Source organism: Macaca mulatta, chromosome 4 (assembly GCF_049350105.2).
Source record: "Macaca mulatta isolate MMU2019108-1 chromosome 4, T2T-MMU8v2.0, whole genome shotgun sequence".
NCBI lineage: Eukaryota > Metazoa > Chordata > Mammalia > Primates > Cercopithecidae > Macaca > Macaca mulatta.
The window spans coordinates 112319797-112341720 of NC_133409.1; the positions used below are offsets into that span (position 1 = coordinate 112319797).

A 21924-nucleotide genomic window follows, 5' to 3' on the forward strand; every position below is an offset into this window, starting at 1 on the left:
ACAAAAATTAGCCAGGCGTGCTGACTGGCGCCAGTAATCCCAGCTACTCCTAAAGCTGAGGCATGAGAATCGCTTGAACGTGGGAGGCAGAGGTTGCAATGAGCCTGTATTCCAGTCTGCGGGATAGAGTGAGACTCTGTCTCCACAAAACAAAGAAACAAACAAACAAAACTGGACAAGGAACATGAAGAGATGTTTCTCCAAAGAAGAAATACAGGCAGCCAACAAACACATGAAAAATGCTCAGTATCACTAATCAGAAGAGGAATGCAAATTAAAATCACACCGATATACCATCATACACCAGTCACAATGGCTTTTATTAAAAAGTCAAAAAACAAGCCGGGTGTAGTGGCTTACGCATGTAATCCCAGCAATTTGGGAGGCCAAGGCGGGCACATCACCTGAGGCCAGGAGTTCAAGACTAGCCTGGCCAACATGGTGAAACCCCATCTCTACTAAAAATACAAAAATTAGCCAGGCATGATGGCAGGGGCCTGTAATTCCAGCTACTCGCGAGGCTGAGGCAGGAGGATCGCTTGAACCCGGGAGGCGGAGGTTGCGGTGAGCCAAGATCGTACCATTGCACTCCATCCTGGGCGACAGGGCGAGACTCCCTCTCAAAAAACAAACAAACCCCCCCAAAACAAAAACAAAAACAAACAAACAAAAAAACAAAAAACAAAAAAAATGACAGGGCATGGTGGTTCACGCCTGTAATCCTAGCACTTTGGGAGGCTAGGATTTATATATCTACCACTGTCTTTCACCCTCTTCCAACCCAAGTAAGCTGGGACTTAACTACATGCATCAGACCTAGATCCTCTTAAAACAGAGATATGATTTTGTTAAATCAATATTCAATGTTTGCACTATTAGGACTTTGTAAACTATTCATAGCTGTATATACTTTACTATGATTTCTTTCCTTGACAAAGTTTTGTTTTTCTAGATATTAATAATGGATTTATTTATTTATTTATTTTTTATGAGACAGCGTCTCACTCTGTCACCCAGGCTAGAATGCAGTAACCCATCATAGTTCACCACAGCCTCCAACTTCTGGGCTCAAGTGATCCTCCCACCTCAGCTTCCTAAGTAGCTAAGATCACCGGCATGTGCCACCACAACTAATTCATTTTAATTTTTTTTTTAGGACAGGCTAGTCTTTGTTTTTTGTTTTTTGGTTTATTTGTTTGTTTGTTTGTTTGTTTTGAGATGGAGTCTTGCTCTGTCGACAGGCTGGAGTACGGTGGTGCGATCTCGGCTCACTGCAACCTCTACCTCCTGGGTTCAAGTGATTCTCGTGCCTCAACCTCCTGAGTAGCTGGGATTACAGGCACCTGCCACCATGCCCAGCTAATTTTTGTATTTTTAATAGAGACAGGCTTTACTATGTCTCAGTGCCTGCAACATGGCCACTGTATGCCCAGGCTGGTCTCAAACTCCTGGGCTCAAGCGATTCTCCCACCTCAGCCTCCCAAAGTGTTGGGATTACAGGCATGAGCCACAGAAACCAGCCTTATTTCTTTAGTATGTATTTTTTCCCGATCTTCAGGAATATTTATCTTGCATGCTATCTTTACTTGTGCCAGTACTGCTATTGGAATCAGTACCCTACATGTCATTTCTTACAACGGGGAGTATAACTATAGGATTAAATTTCAAATGGAGAATTGCTGAGTCAAAGGATCTGTAAATTTCCAATTGATAAGGTATTGCCAAATGGCATCCCATTGAGGTCGAACCAACCTATATACTCACCAGCCTTGTTGCTAACATTATAATGTGATAAACATTGACATTAATTTTGGGTAAAACCAATGCATATGCTTGTAAGTGTTCCTCCTTTCTAAAAAATCATTATTGAGAAATGCAAGTAGGGATGGGTGGCAAGCAGAGCCCATGCAATGGCCAGATGTTCTCTACGACACTTGCTGCAACCCAGACCTACAGCAGAAGTGACCTTTAACATTCGGTTATAAAAATTTTCTCCAGGGCCGGGTATGGTGGCTCACACCTGTAATCCCAGCACTTTGGGAGGCCGAGGCTGGAGGATTGCTTGAGGCTAGGAGTTCTAGACCAACCTGGGCAGCATAGGGAAAGCCCCATCTCTATAAAAACTAAAAAATTAGTCATGCATGGTGGCGCGTGCCTGTGGTCTCAGCTACTTGGAAGACTGAGGTGGGAGGATCGCTTGAACCAGGGAGGCCAAAGCTGCAGTGAGCTGAGATCACCACACTGTACTCAACCTGGACAACAGAGTGAGACATTGTCTCAAAAATAAATAAATAAATAAATAAATAAATAAATAAAACTTTTTCTCCAAATAATTTGTTGAAATAACTCAAGTCTTCAAAGTTTAACTTTCCAACTGTTGGTTCAAACCTGCACTGAAATTCTGGCCTTCAGTATCCTAGCAAAAAATCCCCCTTTGCAAGATGTTGAGGTGTATTGGAGAAACCGCCATTTTAAACAACAGAAATCGAGCTCAGATCGAAGTTGACAGAGGGCAAGGCAGGCATTCCTAAGGACCAAGTGGAACCCAAATGGAGAGGAAGAGGACACATTCAACATGCTGTGGAGGAGGGAGAGTGGGTTTTATCCAGGATCACATGGGATAAATGCAAGGACAGGCTCAAGTTTCCCACATGCAGCATTTCTCAATCCCATTTTCCTTGGCAAGAGTTCTTCTCGTTACTAGGCTCTTCCAATATAGACTAAGCTCTTGCCCTGGAAGGATTCTCTGTACTTTACAGATTTCCTAAGAAGGAAAAAGCCACTGTCTGTGGAGCTGGAAGGGGGCGTGACAGGACCCAGTCAGCCAAGGTCCCCCGACCCCTCCCCAGCTGGGACCTCGGGCTGCACCCAGGCTGCGCTGGGTGGGGTGGAAGCGCCCCCTAGCTGGACAGAGTCCCTCCCATACGCCCTGCACTCCGGGCCCTGTGGCCGGCTAGGCCGCCTAAGAGCGCAGAAGGACGCAGGAGCCGAGGGGCCTCCAGACCGCACGCCTAGTTCAGACCGCCCGCCAGGACCCCTAGTGCTGTTGGCCATGCCGGCCTCCCCACCCTCCGGCTCTTACGGGAGGTGATCAGGATCCTGGAGTCCTTGCCTGAATGCAAAGTAAATGTATAAAAGTAATCACAGTTTGGCCGGGCGCGGTGGCTCAAGCCTGTAATCCCAGCACTTTGGGAGGCCGAGACGGGCGGATCACGAGGTCAGGAGATCGAGACCATCCTGACTAACAAGGTGAAACCCCATCTCTACTAAAAAATACAAAAAACTAGCCGGGCGTGGTGGCGGGCGCCTGTAGTCCCAGCTACTCGGGAGGCTGAGGCAGGAGAATGGCGTCAACCCGGGAGGCGGAGCTTGCAGTGAGCTGAGATCCGGCCACTGCACTCCAGCCTGAACGGCAGAGCGAGACTCCGTCTCAAAAAAAAAAAAAAAAAAAAAAAAAAAAAAAAATAAAAGTAATCACAGTTTAAAAAATCTCATAGTACTGAGGTGTACAAAGTGAAGAGAGGCCGGGCGTAGTGGCTCACGCCTGTAATCCTAGCACTTTGGGAGGCTGAGGCGGACAGATTGCCTGTGCTCAGGAGTTCGAGACCAGCCTGGGCAACACGGTGGAAGCTCGTCTCTACTAAAAATACAAAAAAATTAGCCGGGCGTGGTGGCGCGCGCCTGCAATCTCAGCTACTCGGGAGACTGAGGCAGGAGAATCGCTTGAACCTGGGAGGAGGCTGCAGTGAGCCGAGATGGTGCCAGTGCACTCCAACCTGGGCGACAGAATGAGACTCCATCTCAAAATAAACAAACAAAAAACAAAATCCAAAATAAGCGGAGGAGCCAAAGGGGAGACAAGAAGCCAATGTGTTTATTTTGGGACGTGTAGAAGCCTCGAGAACATGAAGATGAAAAAGTATAGGGCAGGGGTGGTGGCTCACGCCTCTAATCACAGCACTTTGGGAGAAGGCCAAGAAGGGAGGATTGCTTGAGTCCAGGAGTTCAAGAACAGTCTGGGCAACATGGCGAAACTCTGTCTTTACAAAAACAAAATAAAACAAAACAGAAACAGAAACAAACAAACAAAAAACCCACAAAAATTAACTGGGCGCGGTGTTTTGTGCCTGTAGTCCCAGCTACTGGGGGCTGAGGTGGGAGGATCACTTAAACCTAGGAGGTGGGGCCGGGTACGGTGGTTCACGCCTGTAATCCCAGCACTTTGGGAGGCCGAGGTGGGCGGATCACCTGAGGTTGGGAGTTCGAGACCAGCTTGACCAACACGGAGAAACCCTGTCTCTATTAAAAATACAAAATTAGCCGGGTGTGGTGATGAATGCCTGTAATCCCAGCTACTTAGGCAGGAGAATCACTTGAACCCGGGAGGCAGAGGTTGCAGTAAGCTGAGATCACGCCATTGCACTCCAGCCTGGGCAACAAGAGCAAAACTCTCTCTCAAAAAATAAAATAAAATAAAATAAATTAGCTAGGCATGATGAATTATGTATATATAAAAGAGTTTTGGATTAGACACTTAGAAAGTTGTAGGAAACCATCTAGAGCAACACTGTCCAACTGAAATAGAATGAGAGACAAATAATACTAACTTTCTCATAGCCTCAGTAGAAAGAAACGTGTGAAATGAATTTGAATATTATATCTTATTTACCTTAATAGATCCAAAATATTATCATTTCGGCTGGGCGCAGTGGCTTGTGCCTGTAACCCCAGCACTTTGGGAAGCTGAGGTGGGTGGATCCCTTGAGTGCAGGAGTTTGAGACCAGCCTGGGCAACATAGCATGACCCTGTCTCTTTTTTTTTTGAGACAGGATCTCACTCTGTCACCCAGGCTATAGTGCAATAGCATAATCTTGTCTCACTGCAACCTCCACCCCCTGGGCTCAACCAATTCCTTGTGCCTCAGTTTCCCCAGTAGCTAGGGCTACAAGCATGCACCCCCCCACATGGCTAATTTTTGTCTTTTTTGTAGATACTGGGTTTCACCACGTTGCCCAGGCTAGTCTTCAACCCCTGAGGTCAGACGATCCACCAGCCTTGGCCTCTCAAAGTGCTGGGATTACAGGCATGAGCCACCCCATCCAGCCAACAAGACCCTGTTTTAACTGAAAAAATGAAAAATAAAAAAAGGAAAAAACAAAATATTGTAATTTTAACATAAAATCAGTCTAAAATTATCAATGAGAATATCTAAATTTTTGGTATTAATGTCATCAAAATCTTACAAGTAGCTTACACTTACAGCACATCTCAAATCAGACTAGACACATTTCCAGTCCTCATGTGACTAGTGACTTTTGTATTGGACAGTGCAGGTCCAGAGTGACTTTTCTTGAAATGCAAAGGAAGGTACCATGGAATAACATGTTTAGGAATAAGTAAGGTATACAGAAGTAGAAGTGAGGGTTGCTTTTCATAAAAGTCTGGGTGACAGGAAAAATGGAGCTTGGGCAGCAGGTGGAATGGGAGGTGGGAAATTGAAAGTTTATTATGGCTGGGCATGGTGACTCACACCTGTAATCCCAGCACTTTGGGAGGCTGAGGCAGGAGGATCAGGAGGTCAGGAGTTTGAGACCAGCCTGGCCAACATGATGCAACTCCATCTCTACTAAAAATACAAAAATTAACCGATGTGGTGATGGGTGCCTGTAATCCCAGCTACTCAGGAAGCTGAGGCAGTAGAATTGCTTGAACCCGGGAGGCGGAGGTTGCAGTGAGCTGAGAATATATATATATATATATATATATATATATATATATATATATATTGCACTCAGCCTGGGCAACAAGAGCGAAACTCCATCTCAGAAATAAAATAAAATAAAATAAAATAAAATAAAATAAAATAAAATAAATTAGCTAGGCACGATGAATTATATATAATATGTACATATATACATATATATATATATATATATATATATATATATATATATATATATGAAGAGAGAGAGAGAGTTGATTATTTGGCCAGCTGTGGTGGCTCACACCTGTAATCCTGTAATCCCAGCAGTTTGGGAGGCCAAGGTGGGCAGATCACTTGAGGTCAGGAGTTCGAGTTCGAGACCAGCCTGGTCAACATAATAAAACCCTGTCTCTACTAAAAATACAAAAATTAGGCCGGGCGCGGTGGCTCAAGCCTGTAATCCCCAGCACTTTGGGAGGCCCAGGCGGGCGGATCACAAGGTCAGGAGATCGAGACCACAGTGAAACCCCGTCTCTACTAAAAATACAAAAAAAAAAAAATTAGCCGGGCGCGGTGGCGGGCGCCTGTAGTCCCAGCTACTCAGGAGGCTGAGGCAGGAGAATGGCGGGAACCTGGGAGGCGGAGCTTGCAGTGAGCTGAGATCGCGCCACTGCACTCCAGCCTGGGCAACAGCGTGAGACTCCGTCTCAAAAAAAAAAAAAAAAAAAAAAAAAAAAAAAAAAAAAACAAAAATTAGCCGGGCATGGTAGCTGGCACCTGTAATCCCAGCTACTGGGGAGGCTGAAGCAGAACCGCTTGAACCCGGGAGGTGGAGGTTGCAGTGAGCAGAGATCGTGCCACTGCACTCCAGCCTGAGCAATAGAGTGAGACTCTGTCTCAAAAAAATTAAATTTAATTTAAAAAATAATAAAAATAAAAACAAAGAAACCCAATTCACTCTACATACTTTAGCATTATTCCTGAGAATAATGACCTTATCTTTTTTTTTTTTTTTTTTTTTTTTTTTTTTTTTTTTTTTTGAGACGGAGTCTCACGCTGTTGCCCAGGCTGGAGTGCAGTGGCGCGATCTCGGCTCACTGCAAGCTCCGCCTCCCGGGTTCCCGCCATTCTCCTGGCTCAGCCTCCTGAGTAGCTGGGACTACAGGCGCCCGCCACCGCGCCCGGCTAATTTTTTGTATTTTTAGTAGAGACGGGGTTTCACTGTGGTCTCGATCTCCTGACCTTGTGATCCGCCCGCCTCGGCCTCCCAAAGTGCTGGGATTACAGGCTTGAGCCACCGCACCCGGCCGACCTTATCTTACATAATTGTAGTACACTTATCCCACTCTAGAAGTTTCTAAATTTTAGAAGTTTCTAATACTACTTTGAAACATAGGGCATATTACAATTTCCTTCATTGTCCTGAAATGCACCTCCAATCTTTGATTCAGAATTATTTGAACTATGCACACAGCATTTAGTGTCTCTTTAGTAAATTAATAAAACAGTCCTCTTTTTGTTTTCAGATACTGAACCAGAAGTCCATTTGTCCCATTATTGGTGATGCTAACTTGGGTTAACTAGTTCCTCAACAGTCTTCATCTGATAGTTTTAGCTATTGATGATCATTTTCTAAATTAACTATACTGGTGATTGCAAAAGAACCCATAGTTTGTGTGTGTGTGTGAAGAGGTCTGCCTTAAGAAACCGTAAATAATGTACAGCTGAGGGGGTATTAGGTGTTACTAGGACTGGAAATGCCAGCTTAATCACCATCTGTAAAGCCATAAAACAGTGAAATCACACTCTCATCGAGTGAATCCAGTGCATCGCTCCAAACAATATGTTTAAAAAACGAATAAACCAAATTTATTTACAGACGAGCCAGAAGCCTGGACCGGTTTTGGCCGGAGTGCGCAGGCAGGGCCCAGGCGAGCTTTGAAATCCGGGTAGGTTCAAAGGCTCTAGAGCCAGGGGCTTGGAGGAACGCTAATCCCTTCAGGTAAGACAATCAATTTCCGAATTTCGGGTTTCTCTTTTGTTCAATGGCAAGAGTTCCTCCAGAGCTCCAGGGACGTTCTCCGGGTCGCCAGCAAAGTGGAGCCGCGGGTCCTGCTCCTTACGGCCGAGGGGATACGGACCCTTCTTTGGAACGTGTGAGGCAGGAACTCGATTCGGCAGCTACTGGGTGGTCCTCGCACCATCAAGCCGGAACGCCCGCTTTCCAAAGTTCAGGTCCCACCGGTTGTTCCCTAGGGGAAGGGTCAAGAGCGCCCTGCCCCCAGCCATTCCCAAGCCCATGGGATTCTGGTGCGAAAGACACAGGTCAATGCAGGTGGAAACCCTAGTTAACTTGGAGACAGCTGGGCCCGGGTGAGGCTCTCCCGAAGTCGCGGGAAGCGGAGGAGATGGCAACCCGCTGGACCGCAGCCAGGGCGGCCGGGCGCGGACCCAGGGTCCTGGCCTGAGTCCTGGCCCGGACCGGGGGGCGGGGCTGGGCCGGGGGCGGGGCCACCAGGTGCGAGGCTTTACCAGCCCTGAGGCTCGGCCCGCGTGGGAAGGCCTGGCGTGCGCTGGAGCGTGGTTTTGGTTCTGAGGGTCATAAGATGGGAACTCTCCCGGCACGTAGAAATATCCCGCCGTGGGTGAAAGTTCCCGAAGACCTGAAAGATCCAGAGGTGTTCCAGGTCCAGACGCGGCTGCTGAAAGCCATGTTTGGTGAGTGTGCCCAGTACTGGCTGGCTGCCCCGGCTCGGGAGTCTCCGCCGGCCCGGGGCTCTCACCTCTTTCCCCCAACAGGCCCGGACGGATCTCGAATCCCTTACATCGAGCAAGTGAGCAAGGCCATGCTCGAGCTGAAGGCTCTGGAGTCTTCAGACCTCACCGAGGTCGTGGTTTACGGTTCCTATTTGTACAAGCTCCGGACCAAGTGGATGCTCCAGTCCATGGCTGAGTGGCACCGCCAGCGCCAGGAGCGAGGTGAGAGGCCCGGGGACTGGGTACGCGGAACACAGGCTCGCGAGGGCCGCTTCGCGCCTCTCCTTCAGCGTTCTCCTCTTTCTCCTCTCTCTTGCTCACCAGGGATGCCCTTGGCGTCTGGGCCTTCCCGAGACCCCTTTGGGAGTGGGGGCCCCAGAGTGCCGGCCGTCGGTCTTGGAGACCCAAGGGTGAGACTAATGAGAGGCGGCCGATGCTGGACCCACTGGGCAGGGTTATCTGAGCTATCTTAACCGTCTCCTTGCCCCCTTCAGTTTCTTGGAGAATGTTCGAATGGGCCGAGTAGGTTCGGTTTACCAGGTCAGGCCCAGAACGCCTGGATCAGAAGTCCCAGAAACGAACCCTGAAAGAGGCGGAGAACAGTCCGGGCGCTTACTATCTTCCCCCAGACTCACGCCGTTGTTGCTATTTCTGGTGCAGGGATGCTCAAACTTGCGGAAGCCATGACTGCCCTCGAACTAGGCCCTTGGATGAAGTGAACCAGCTTCCAGCCAATGCAATGAAGGCCAGGATGCAGAGATTAGGTTGTGGCCAGAGCTGGAGTGATTCCTTCAGCTTGGTTTAAAATCTGCTCCAGCCTAAAGAGTTAAGGAAAACGATCTGTTTAGGGGTCTCTGCCCTTAGCTCTGAGTCTTGTTATGAATATCTCTTTGATGGTTGCCAATAAAAAAAAAGTGGTTTTTTTTTTCATTTTTTCTCATTTTAAAAAATAAGAGTTCTTTGTAGTGACATGGATGCAGCTGGAAACCATCATTCTCAGCAAACTATCACAAGAACAGAAAACCAAACACTGCATGTTCTCACTCATAGGTGAAAATTGAACAATGAGATCACTTGGACACGGGAAGGGGAACATCACACACCGGGGCCTATTATGGGGAGGGCGGAGGGGGGAGGGATGGCATTGGGAGTTATACCTGATGTAAATGACGAGTTGATGGGTGCTGACGAGTTGATGGGTGCAGCACACCAACACGGCACAAGTATACATATGTAACAAACCTGCACGTTGTGCACATGTACCCTAGAACTTAAAGTATAATTAAAAAAAAGTCAAAAAAAATAAGAATAAAGTTTTAAATAAGTTGATAGTTCAGTATGGTTGGATTGTAGGTACTACCTTTAAATATCTCTGAAGCACAGCTGAGGTGTGGACCTGAGCTTAACCCTTAATTGAAAACCTCCAAAGACAAAAGGAGGGTCGAAAGGCACACTTGGCTAGGGTCCTGAGATGCAGCACTGAACTAAAAACCTGTGGGAGATGGGATGATTGCCTCAAGTGACCTGGACTCACTTGAAAACAACCTTATAATAGGTTGATATTTTGTATATAAGCTGAAAAGCAAATGTCTCCAACAACAATATGGGAAGTCAGTACCATTGTCAGTGTAGCAGGTTTTGTGTGTGTGTTTTTGTTTTGTTTTCTTTTTTTCTTTTCTTCTTTTTTTTTTTTTTTGGAGACGAGTTTCACTCTCATCTCCCAGGCAATGGAGCGAGCTCGGCTCACTGCAACCTCCCCCACCTCGGCCCGGCCCCCGGCTCCCCCACCCCATTTCAAGCAATTCTCCTGCCTCAGCCTCCCGAGTAGCTGGGATTACAGGTGTGAGCCACTGTGCCTGGCCGAAATCTCAGATTTTCAAAGGGTTTTGTTCTCTTCTCCCAGGTGGTCCATACTCTAGGGAGATCCCCTCCTCTACAGTCTTAGCTTAAATATAGCTTAAAAACAAAGCTTAACCTGCTTTGTTTTTTCTTTACGGCATTTATAAACTCAACTGATAGTGTTAGCTGCTCATTTTCCTCCTCTCTACTCCTAATATTTAAACTCCAAGGCAGGGATGTTGATTTTTTGTTCTTAAGAGGGGCAATATGGTATAGTACATACTGGTTAAGGATAGTGTTGTAAGAAACGGACAGCAGCTAGACTACCTGGGTTTGAATCTTGGCTCAGCTACTTATTAGCTGGGGAGAACCATGCATATGTTAGCCTTTGTGCTTCAGTTCTCCACCTGTAATATGGGGATAATTATATCTACCTCATTGGGTTGCAGTGACGATTAAATGAGATAAGACTATGTCCTAAATCTGTGAAGTATTAAGACAATGTCTGACACATGGGCATTATTATTTTTTGTTGTTGTTGAGACGGAGTCTTGCGTTGTCACCCAGACTGGAGTGCAGTGGCCAGATCTCAGCTCACTGCAAGCTCCGCCTCCTGGGTTCACGCCATTCTCCTGCCTCAGCCTCCTGAGTAGCTGGGACTACAGACGCCAGCCACCTTGCCCAGCTAGGTTTTTGTATTTTTTAGTAGAGACGGGGTTTCACCATGTTAGCCAGGATGGTCTCGATATCCTGACCTCGTGATCCACCCGTCTCAGCCTCCCAAAGTGCTGGGATTACAGGCTTGAGCCACCGCGCCCGGCCGGGCATTATTTCTTGAATCTGTGAATTACAGGCTATTCATGCTCTACTGCAGGACTGGAGTAGACTCATCTATTCCAGGTTCTGAGCAAGGAGGGACTCCAGCTTCCAGTCCTATCCTCTAAGGTTCTCATCATTGAAGACTCAAAGAGGGAAGGCCATGAGTCTTGTAAATGCATTGTTTTCCTACCCCCTGGAAGTCCCGGGTGCAGTTTCTGGGACCATTAGATGCCATACCGCTTGTGGGTCCCTGAGAAGACAAAGGTATGTTTGGCATACTATTGAGGTTTATTTGGAGTGGAGACCAAGGGATCAGTCATATACCCTGTTGGCATTTTGACCCTCCTCCCACCCCAGCCCTGAGAACTGTGCCTGGAAGGTCCTAGACCACTCAGCCTGGCTCCTGCTCAAGATTTTGAAGGAAAACCAGGCACGGTGGCTCACGCCTGTACTCCCAGCACTTTGGGAGGCCAAGGCAGGTGGATCATGAGGTGAGGAGTTCAAGACAACCTGGCCAACATGATGAAACCCCATCTCTACTAAAAATACAAAAATTAGCTACGTGTTGTGGCGGGCACTTGTAGTCCCAGCTACGTGGAAGTCTGAGGCAGGAGAATCGCTTGAACCGGGGAGGCTGAGGTTGCAGTGAGCTGAGGCCGTGCTGCTACACTCCAGCCTGGGTGACAGAGAGACTCTGTCTCAAAAAAAAAAAAGAATTATCTGGGCCCAGTGGCACATGCTTGTAGGCCTAACTACTCAAGAGGCTGAGGCAGGAGGTTCACTTGAGTTCAGGAACTTGGGGTTACAGTGAACTATGATCGTACCAGTGCATTCCACCCTGGGCGAAAGGAGACTGTCTCAAAAAAAAAAAAAAAAAAAAACAAAACAAAACAAAAAAAAAACGAAAGTGATGGAAGTCTCCCTCCTATCTCATTTTATATTCATACATTTCCTACTTCCCAGAAATAAGCAATATTTTCTTGAATGTCCATTCAAGAGTTTTAAAATAAATGTAAATATAAGGAATTATACGTGTTGATTATTTTCCCTCCTTTACAGCTGGGTATTATTCCATTTAATTCCATTTAATTCTCTACAAAATGACTTTTGAGTTTATTCCCAATCTTTTGCTTTTACAAAGGTGAGAGGAATACCTTGAATACTTTTTTTTTCTATTTTTTTTTTTGAGACAGAATTTTACTTTTGTCACAGGCTGCAGTGCAATGGCGCAATCTCGGCTCACTGCAACCTCTACCTCCTAGGTTCAAGTGATTCTCCTGCCTCAGCCTTCTGAGTAGCTGGGATCACAGGTGTGGGCCACTACACACTGCTAATTTTGTATTTTTAGTAGAGACAGAGTTTCACCATATTGGCCAGACTGATCTCCAGCTCCTGACCTCATGTGATTCACCTGCCTCAGCCTCCCAAAGTGCTGGAATTACCGGTGTGAGCCACTGCGCCCAGCCTGAATACCATTGTTTTGCAAGTCTGCCACTAGTATGTCTGTAGGGTAAATTCCCAGAGGGAGAATTGCTGGTCCAAAGGGGAAAAACATGATTTTGCTAAATATTTTCATAGAGACTGCCTATTTCCCCATTGCCTCACCCTTTTTTGTTGAATCTGATGAAGTTTCCCTGTCTTTTATGTTGATAGCTTGAATTTGCTTTATGGACTAATGGTTGTTAGCACCCTCAGATGACCCTCATCTAGTGCACCCTTCAGAGAATCAGTTGGCTACGAAAGATTCTATGTGGGAATGTAGACCAGATACTTTTGAAACCCCAGTTCTCTAGTGTAAATCAAGCATATAAAAGTAACTGCCCTTATCCTTTAAGTCTATAATTCTTTTTTCTTTTTTTTTTTGAGACGGAATCTTGCTCTGTCACCCAGCTGGAGTGCAGTGGCACGATCTCAGCTTACTGCAGCCTCCGCCTCCCAGGTTCAAGTGATTCTCTTGCCTCAGCCTCCTGAGTAGCTGGGATCACAGGCATGCACCACCATGTCCAGCTTTTTTTTTTTTGTACTTGTAGTAGACATGGGGTTTCATCATGTTGGCCAGGCTGGTCTCGAACTCCATATCTCAAGTGATCCACCTGCCTTGGCTTCCCAAAGCACTGAGAGTACAGGTGTGAGACACTGTGACTGGCCTAGAGTTCCCTCTTAAAGGCAGAGTTTCTAAATGCAGAAAAATTTAAGTGAATAGGTGTCAATTATGGTATCAAAAGAGGGAAATTTAAGAATCTGCCATAAATTCCATGCATGTCCTGGACTGAAAAATTTTCAGCTTGCCTACCCCAACCCCCCAAACCAAAAGTAACTGCAATAAAATACTTTAAGAAAATTCATAGGTAAAATTTTGGAAGTAAAAGTCTGAAGGTGAAAAGCAGTATTTGCCTTGGAGCGGTTTTCTTTTTGTGAGCTTGCAGCTGGTGATCAGATTTCCACCAAGGTTAAATGCTACCATTACCGGAAACCACAAGCTTTCTTGTAATGGAGATGAAAGGGGTCCGCCCTAAGGAAGGTCTGACAATGGGATTGAAGAGTTTTGGAGAGGAGGTAAAACAAGCGCTTAGTCCAAGAAAACCTTTAAATAACAAGCGATGAACACCCAATCAAGTGTAATCATCCGACCCTGAAGTGGCTAATATTAATGACAATTGCCAACGCTGATTGAGAGCTTCTAGTTCCGCGGGACTAGAAGCTAGGCTCTTCCTTTTATTAAACAAATTCTCAAAATATTATCATTCTCATTGTCCATTTAAAGAAATCGAGATCCCACCAATCACACCACCTCCCAGTATTTATGTATTTACACTTAAATGTGTACGTGATTTCTTTGGGGGCCCTATGAAACGTTTTTATTTTTAATTTATTTTATGAGACGGAGTCTCGCCCTGTGGTCAGGCTGGAGTGCAGTGGTGCAATCTCGGCTCACTGCAACTTCCAACACCGGGTTCAAGCGATTCTCTTGCCGCAGCCTTCCCAGTAGCTGGGATTACAGGCACGCGCCTCCATGCCCGGCTAATTTCTGTATTTTGAGTAGAGACGGCGTTTCGCCACGTTGGCTAGGATGGTCTCCAACTCCTAACCTCAGGTGATCCGCCCGCCTCGGCCTCCCAAAACGCTGGGATTACAGGCGTGAGCCACCGCGCCCTTCCGGGCCCTATGAGAGTTTTTACCCTGTGGGTGGGCTGATACAGGGGGAGAGGGGAAATCGGAGTGGGTGTGGATGTTCCTCGCAGGGCCCCGCGGGGTCACCTATGCCCAACTCATTCCCAAGTGGGCTCCGAGGCAGGCGCTGTTGGGTCTCTTGGGACCGAAGCCGCCTGCAGGGTGGTCTGAGGCAAGTCTCCCACCTCTGTAGACAGGCGGGCCCTCCGGGAGCTTCCGGTCCGGTTAGGAGCCACGTGGATGTAAGAATCTGAGAAATGAACGTTAGGGCTGTGCTGGGAGGCTGAAATGTTGGGAACTAGACCTGGGCAGGGAGGTCAGGGATGGTCCCCCAAGGAAGTCACCTCTGTTGAGATCTGAGTGACCGGCAGCAGCGCGCCAGATGAGGAGGAAGGGAAGTGCAGCCCTGGGAACAGAGGAGGATGGTGGCTAGGCCAGAAGGTTGAGCGGGCTGGGGCATGGCCGGAATGGGAGCGAGGCGGTTCCCCCCGAGGCCTCGCAGACCTCGCCGAGAGCAAGGGTAAGCCGTCCAAGGGTTTTGAGCAGAAGGTGACTATGGAACCATCCGGAACCACTCAGATAAGCTGTTTCCCTGTCCCCGGCAGCTAGGATCCTAGGATCCGTTAGGATCCTGATTCTTCTCTAATGGCTCTGCCCTGCCTCTCCACTGTTTCCAACGACTCATTTGTTGATTATATTCGTTGAATGCCATTATTGAAATATTTGTTGAAGGCCGGGCGCGGTGGCTCACGCCTGTAATTCCAGCACTTTGGGAGGCTGAGGCGGGCGGATCACGAGGTCAGGAGTTCGAGACCAGCCTAACCAACATAGTGAAACCCCGTCTCTACTAAAAATAGAAAAATTAGCTGGGCATGGTGGAGGGCGCCTGTAGTCCCAGCTACTCGGGAGGTTGAGGCAGGAGAATTGCTTGAACCTAGGAGGCAGAGGTTGTGGTGAACCGAGATTGCACCACTGCACTCCACTGTGGGCGACAGAGCGAGACTCCTTCTCAAAAAAAAAAAAAAAAAAAAAGAAAGAAAATAAATATTTGTTGAGGGTCTGCTTTGCTACATACTCAGGAGTGGTGTTTTAGGAAGGAAACAAAAATGAAAATGTGGCCCGGGAACATTTTCAGGATTTCAGAGAATATTTTCATGAAACAAGTGCCTGGAGTGTTACTTACATGAAAGAAATTTGGAACATTAAATTGTATGGTAACTAATCAAAGGCAGAAATTTTTTTTCGAGAAGTTATCTGTATGGCACTAGAATTCCAGCGTTGGAATTTGTCCAGAGAGGGACTGCTGCACCAAATCTTGTAGCCATTTTGAAATCTCTGCTGCAGAAAGGGAAGGATCAGGTTATCCAAACTTCAATTGTCAAAAGCTGGTCCTAGTTTCATGGGATTTCTCTTTTCCTTCTAGCTTCAACGGTCTAAATAGTGTTGCATTGGGGATAGATAAGATTTACCTTCATGAAAATGCCAAATTAGCCGACCCTGTGATCACTGCCCATGAGTTAGCGCTGTTCTGCAAGGAGCAGTACTGTAAAACAAAACAAAACAGCCAAATTAACTACAATCAAACCTTTGTAGCTGCTGTTCGGCATCCATGGATTCAACCAACCTCCCATCAAAAATATTCAGAAAGAAAACAATAACAATACAACAGGAAAGATACAAACGAAACCCAACACAATGTAACTATTTACATAGCATTTGCACTGTTAGTAATCTAGAGATTATTAAAAGGTATAGGGGAGGATGTTAATAGGTTATATGTAAACATGACATTTTACATTAAGAACTGGAACATCTGTGGATTTTGGTATGGGAGAGGGGGTCCTGAAACAAATCTCTCAGATACGGAGAGATGACTGTAATATTTCATTCTGCCACTATAAAAGGAGAAGAAAATGTACAACATAGGGCTCCTGGCCTAAAATTCTTTCACAGGCATGGGAATTTAATGGGGACAAGTAGGGCAAAAGAAACAGGAGTATCAGGGCAAAAGAAAACAGGGCTTGGGGTCTGTGGGAGGGAAAAGAACTAAAAAGAGGAACAGATACACAATTTATCTCTTTTTGAAATTTTAGTAAATTTTGATGAGAAGAGTCCCAGATCCATCTGTCTTTTGAAGAATACAGACAATCAAGTGCTGGGGTCAGGGGCTCTCCCATGTTCAGGATGGTGATTTTGTGGGTGGGGTAGGCTGGCAGAGCCCACTGACATCTGGGTAATGAGAAGATGTTGGTTGGTTAGGATGGCATTCCTCACCCAAGCCCTATAACTTGATTTTCCAAGATTAATGATTACTTAGGATTATTTGATTTATCCCTCTACCTCCAGATTCCTGTTGTAAACTAAAAATAAAATTGTGGCTCACATCTGTAATCTCAGCACTTTGGGAGGCCAAGGTGGAAGGATTGCTTGAGGCCAGGAGTTCTAGACCAGCCTGGGCAACATAGCAAGACCTGATCTCTACAAAAATTAATAAATTAGCTGGGTGTGGTAGAACATTCCTGTAGTACCAGCTGTTCAGGAAAGCTGATATGGGTGGGAGGATTGCTTGAGCCCAGGAGATGGAGGCTGGCAGTGAGCTGTGATTGTACCATTGTACTCCAGCCTGGGCGATGGAGCAAGACCCTGTCTCTAAAAATTAAATTTAAAAATTAATTAAAAATGTAAATGTAAGAACTGGTAGAAAAGGCCAGGTGCGGTGACTCACGCCTGTAATCCCAGCACTTTGGGAGGCCGAGGTGGGTGGATCACAAGGTCAGGAGATCGAGACCAACATGGCTAACAGGATGAAACCCCGTCTCTACTAAAAATACAAAAAATTAGCTGGGCGTGGTTGTGGGCACCTGTAGTCCCAGCTGCTTGGGAGGCTGAGGCAGGAGAATAGCGAGAACCCAAGAGGCGGAGCTTGCAGTGAGCCAAGATGGCACCACTACTCCAGCCTGGACGCCAGTGTGAGACTCTGTCTCAAAAAAAAAAAAAAAAAAAAGAACTGGTAGAAAAAAGAAAATATTTAAATAATAAATTATATAATCAGGCTTCTATAAACCCAACCTCAAAGGCAGAAATCATAAATCAAAATAATACTAGATCAGGGAGCTAAAAAAATTGGAAAGTCCCATTCTTTTTTTATATTTTTAATGTTTTTGAGATGGAGTCTCACTCTGTTGCCCAGGCTAGAGTGCAGTGGCACGATCTCAGCTCACAGCAACCTCCACCTCCTGGTTCAAGCGATTCTCCTGCCATAGGCTCCCGACTAGCTGGGATTATAGGTGTGAGCCATCATGCCCAGCTAATTTTTGTGTTTTTAGTAGAGGGGGAGGGGGTTTCACCATGTTGGCCAGGTTGGTCTCGAACTCCTGACCTCAGGTGATCTGTCTGCCTTAGCCTCTCAAAGTGCTGGGATTACAGGCATGAGCCACTGTGCCTGGCCTCTATTCTTTTAAAAAGGTCAAAATGAGGTGGGGTGAGGGGCAAATCAGCAATATAAGGACCAGCAAGTGGCTAATACATGAATAGTTAAATAGTTCTCACAAATCAGTAAGTAGGCCCAGCGAGGTGGCTCACGCCTATAATCCCAGCACTTTGGGAGGCCGAGGTGGGCAGATCACCTGAAGTCAGGAGTTTGAGATCAGCCTGACCAACATGGAGAAACCCCCTCTCTCTACTAAAAAATACAAAATTAGCTGGGCGTGGTGGCACATGCCTGTAATCCCAGCTCCTTGGGAGGCTGAATCAGGAGAATTGCTTGAACCCAGGACACAGAGGTTGTGGTGAGCTGAGATAGCGCCATTGCACTCCAGCCAGGGCAACAAGAGCAAAACTCCGTCTCAAAAAAATCAGTAAGTGTATCTTTTTTTTTTTCTCTCTCTCTTTTTTTTTTTTTCTTCAGAGTCTTGCTCTGTCATCCAGGCTGGAGTGCAGTGGCTCAATCTTGGCTCACTGCAAACTCCCTGTCTCCTGGGTTCAAGTGATTCTCCTGCCTCAGTCTCCCGAGTAGCTGAGACAACAGGCACACACCACTACACCCAACTAATTTTTGTATTTTTAGTAGAGACAGAGTTTCACCATGCTGGGCAGGCTGGTCTCAAATTCCTGACTTCAAGTGATCTGCCCATGTTGGCCCCCCAAAGTGTTGGGATTACAGGTGTGAGTCACCACGCCCATTCTCAGTAAGTGTATCGTAACAGAACAATCAGCAAATGAAGAAATGCAAATAACCCACATGCTTCTGAGAGAAAGTATTCAGCCTCTAGCTTAGAAATGTACATCGACACAATTAAATGCATTTTTTCACCTGTGAGTTTGGCAGACATTTAAACCGATGCTATTTGGGAAAAGTTCCTGATATTCTGCATCTCAACACTACAATTCAAGATAACTTCTAGGAGACCAAGCACCGTGGTTCACGCCTGTAAACTCAGCACCTTGGGAGGCCAGGGAGAGTGGGTCACTTGAGGTCTCGAGTTCGAGACCAGCCTGGCCAATATGGTGAAACCCTGTCTCTACTAAAAATGCGAAAATTAGCCAGGTGTGGTGGCGTGTGCCTGTAGTCCCAGCTACTCAGGAGCCTGAGGCAGAAGAATCATTTAAACCCAGGAGATGGGGAGGTTGCAGTGAGCTGAGATAATGCAAAAAATAAACAACAACAAAACAAAACAAAACAAAACCTTCTGGGAATTGTTTTATAAAGAATGTCCTTTGCAGCCTTATTGGTAATGGCTATCATATTTTGGTTTGAACATTTGGAGGCCAAGGGCTAAAGCTAGGGCTGGTTCTCAGTCCACATGGTTCTGAAGGTCCCATTTCTAATCTCTGAAGTGGTTCCTTTTTGTTCAAATACTTGTTGCCTGGCCTAGGGGTGCTGGGTGTGAAAGAAAAAATGTGTAGTTCGCAGATCTCTGGGTTAGACAGAAGGGCTAGGAGTGTGGGGGAACTTTTTGAGGTAATTCTTGTTTAATTTTTACTCCAAGGAGAAACTTGTTAGTCTTTTGAATTCAGATACGGTTATCTACCAGCAAGTCATCATTTGGTAATGTAAATAGGATTGAGAGGTCATGTCCTTCATGCAAAACTTCAGTATTTCTTGAAGAAGGGAAATTAGTTGTTTTATTTAACTAAAAGCAAGCTTACTAATTTTGAATTATTTTCTTTAACAGTAAGCATAATTTTTAAAGATAATGTCGTAAGATGAATGAAGGAGGATTAGGGTGCAGTGAGAGAAGGCATCTATCTAACCTCTTGAAGTCTTTGTCATCAACAAAAGATGACTGTGAACTACTCTGTGATATTTTAGAAGCCAAAATAAGTTCTAGTGTTTGGAAGCTTGTGGAAGCAGATTCTGGCTCAATGTGGAGAGCTTTCTGACACAGCAGTTTAACAAATGTAATCTCGTGTGCAGGACGTAAAGGGAGATACCACGTTCTTGCATTTTTAAGGGGCTTTAGCTTAATGGTGCCAAACATAATGAGTATAAAAATCAGTGCAGAAATACAGTGAATAAAACATTCCTCATGATTACTCATAGCTAGATATTTCTCTAAAAGTTGAACATGATGTGAATTCATCTGCCTGCATTTAATGCCTAGGTTTTGGAATAATATATATCTCCAACAGTCAGCTGTAGTGCCTATTAACTTCAGTAGGGATGGCAGCAGGTTCAAGAAGTCAAAGAAGAGACCTGGAGCCAGTGGAGGAGACAGAGGGATTTATTAGGGGGAGCTTACATACAGGGACAGCCCAGTGACAGTGGACTGGACAGGAGAACCACAACCATTTGCAAAAAGCATGCAGTTTATATAGCATCTTCACTTAGCACACTCCTGGCAGCAAGCGCCACGTGGCAACTTTCATTTCTTAAGTTACTGCTCTCAGGTTTATCTGCCATAGAACATACATCCCAGTTATTACTTTCAGGTGCATCTATCCTATATCAGGCCAGTGGGATATTCACACTTTGGGTAGCTGAAGGGAATTCTTGCTGATCTTTGGATCAGTTAAATTTATATACAGTGGGCTGGGCGCCGTGGCTCACACCTATAATCTCAGCACTTTGGGAGGCTAAGGCAGGCGGATCACCTGAGGTCAGGAGTTCGAGACCAGCCTGCCTAACATGGCGAAACCCCATCTCTACTAAAAATACAAAAAATTAGCCAGGCATGGTGGCGGGTGCCTGTAATCCCAGCTACTCAGGAGGCGGAGGTTGCAGTGAGCTGAGATCATGCCATTGCACTCCAGCCTGAGCGATAAGAGCAAAACTCCGTCTCAACAACAACAACAACAACAACAACAATTTGTATACAGTGAAACTCCAGTGTGTGTATGTATGTGTGGGAAACATTCTTATTCTTGGCAGGATACAGAAGAAAATTTATTGTATTGGCAGATTGGATGAGAAGTTAATACGTGAAGATGGTCTTCTCTTCATTCCATTTGATATTGAGTCCCTCGTCATGCCCACATATTTGAACATGGATTGCTATGGTAAGTTCTGAAAGATCAAACATCTACACTTACCATAGTGCAGCATTAGCATTCAGTCTTGTCTTGTCTTGTCTTTCTTTCTTTCTTCTCTCTTCCTCTTTCTTTTTCTCTCTCTCTTTCTTTCTTTTTTTTTTGATGGAGTTTTGCCCTTTTGCCCAGGCTGGAGTCAAGTGGTAAGATCTTGTCTCACTGCAACCTCCGCCCCCTGGGTTCAAACAATTCTCCTGCCTCAGTCTCCTGAGTGACTGGGATTATAGGCACCCGCCACCACGCCTGACTAACTTTTGTATTTTTAGTAGAGATGGGGTTGTACCATGTTGGTCAGGCTGGTCTCAAACTCCTGACCTCAGGTGATACACCCACCTCAGCCTCCCAAAGTGCTAGGATTACAGGTGTGAGCCACCGCACTGGGCTTTTTTTTTTTTTGTGAGACGGAGTCTCACTCTGTCCCCAGGCTGGAGTGCAGTGGCAGGATCTCAGCTCACCGCAACCTCTGCCTCCTGAGTTCAAGTGATTCTCCTGCTTTAGTCTCCTGAATAGCTGGGATTACAGACACCCGCCACCATGCCTGGCTAATATTTGTATTTTTAGTAGAGATGGGGTTTCACCATGTTTGTCAGGCTGGTCTGGAACTCCTGACCCCAAGTGATCCACCCGCCTCAGCCTCCCAAAGTGCAGGGATTATAGGCATGAGCCACCATGACCGGCCAAAAATGACAGCCTTTCTAATAGATATGTACGTGTGAATAACAGATATGTAAGTGTGAATAGTTGTTTATTTTGTTTTGCTTTGGAGCATTTTCAACAGATTTACTGAGGTATAATTGATGAAATAAAGCACACATATTTAAAGTGTACAATTTGATGAATTTTGACTATCTATCTATATATATACCCATGAAACCATTACCACGATCAAGAGAATGTGCCCTGGGGCTGGGCACATGGCTCATGTCTGTAATCTCAGCACTTTGGGAGGCCGAGGCGGGTAGATCGCCTGAAGTCGGGAGTTCGAGACCAGCCTGACCAACATGGAGAAACCCTGTTTCTATTAAAAATACAAAAAATTAGCCAGGCGTGGTAGTGCATGCCTGTAATCCCAGCTACACAGGAGGCTGAGGCAGGAGAATCACTT

General features: G+C 46.0%; 1 protein-coding gene across 1 annotated transcript; it reads left to right on the top strand.

Moving 5' to 3' along the window:
• The first annotated feature begins 8264 nt into the window (after window positions 1–8264).
• On the top strand, window positions 8265–9406 carry DPPA5 (developmental pluripotency associated 5). Its single transcript, XM_001112340.5, has 3 exons — window positions 8265–8423; window positions 8505–8684; window positions 9123–9406. Exons 1-3 carry the CDS (start codon window positions 8312–8314, stop codon window positions 9179–9181), a joined length of 351 nt encoding a protein of 116 aa, XP_001112340.1. The 5' UTR covers window positions 8265–8311; the 3' UTR covers window positions 9182–9406.
• Window positions 9407–21924: the final 12518 nt, after the last annotated feature.

Excerpts from the sequence above, each read along its gene's own strand:
- DPPA5 (XM_001112340.5), top strand. The coding sequence starts at position 8,312 with ATGGGAACTCTCCCGGCACGTAGAAATATCCCGCCGTGGGTGAAAGTT. Across the intron at positions 8,424-8,504 it reads GCTGCTGAAAGCCATGTTTG|GCCCGGACGGATCTCGAATC; the intron begins GTGAGTGTGCCC and ends TTCCCCCAACAG. Across the intron at positions 8,685-9,122 it reads CCGCCAGCGCCAGGAGCGAG|GGATGCTCAAACTTGCGGAA; the intron begins GTGAGAGGCCCG and ends TTTCTGGTGCAG.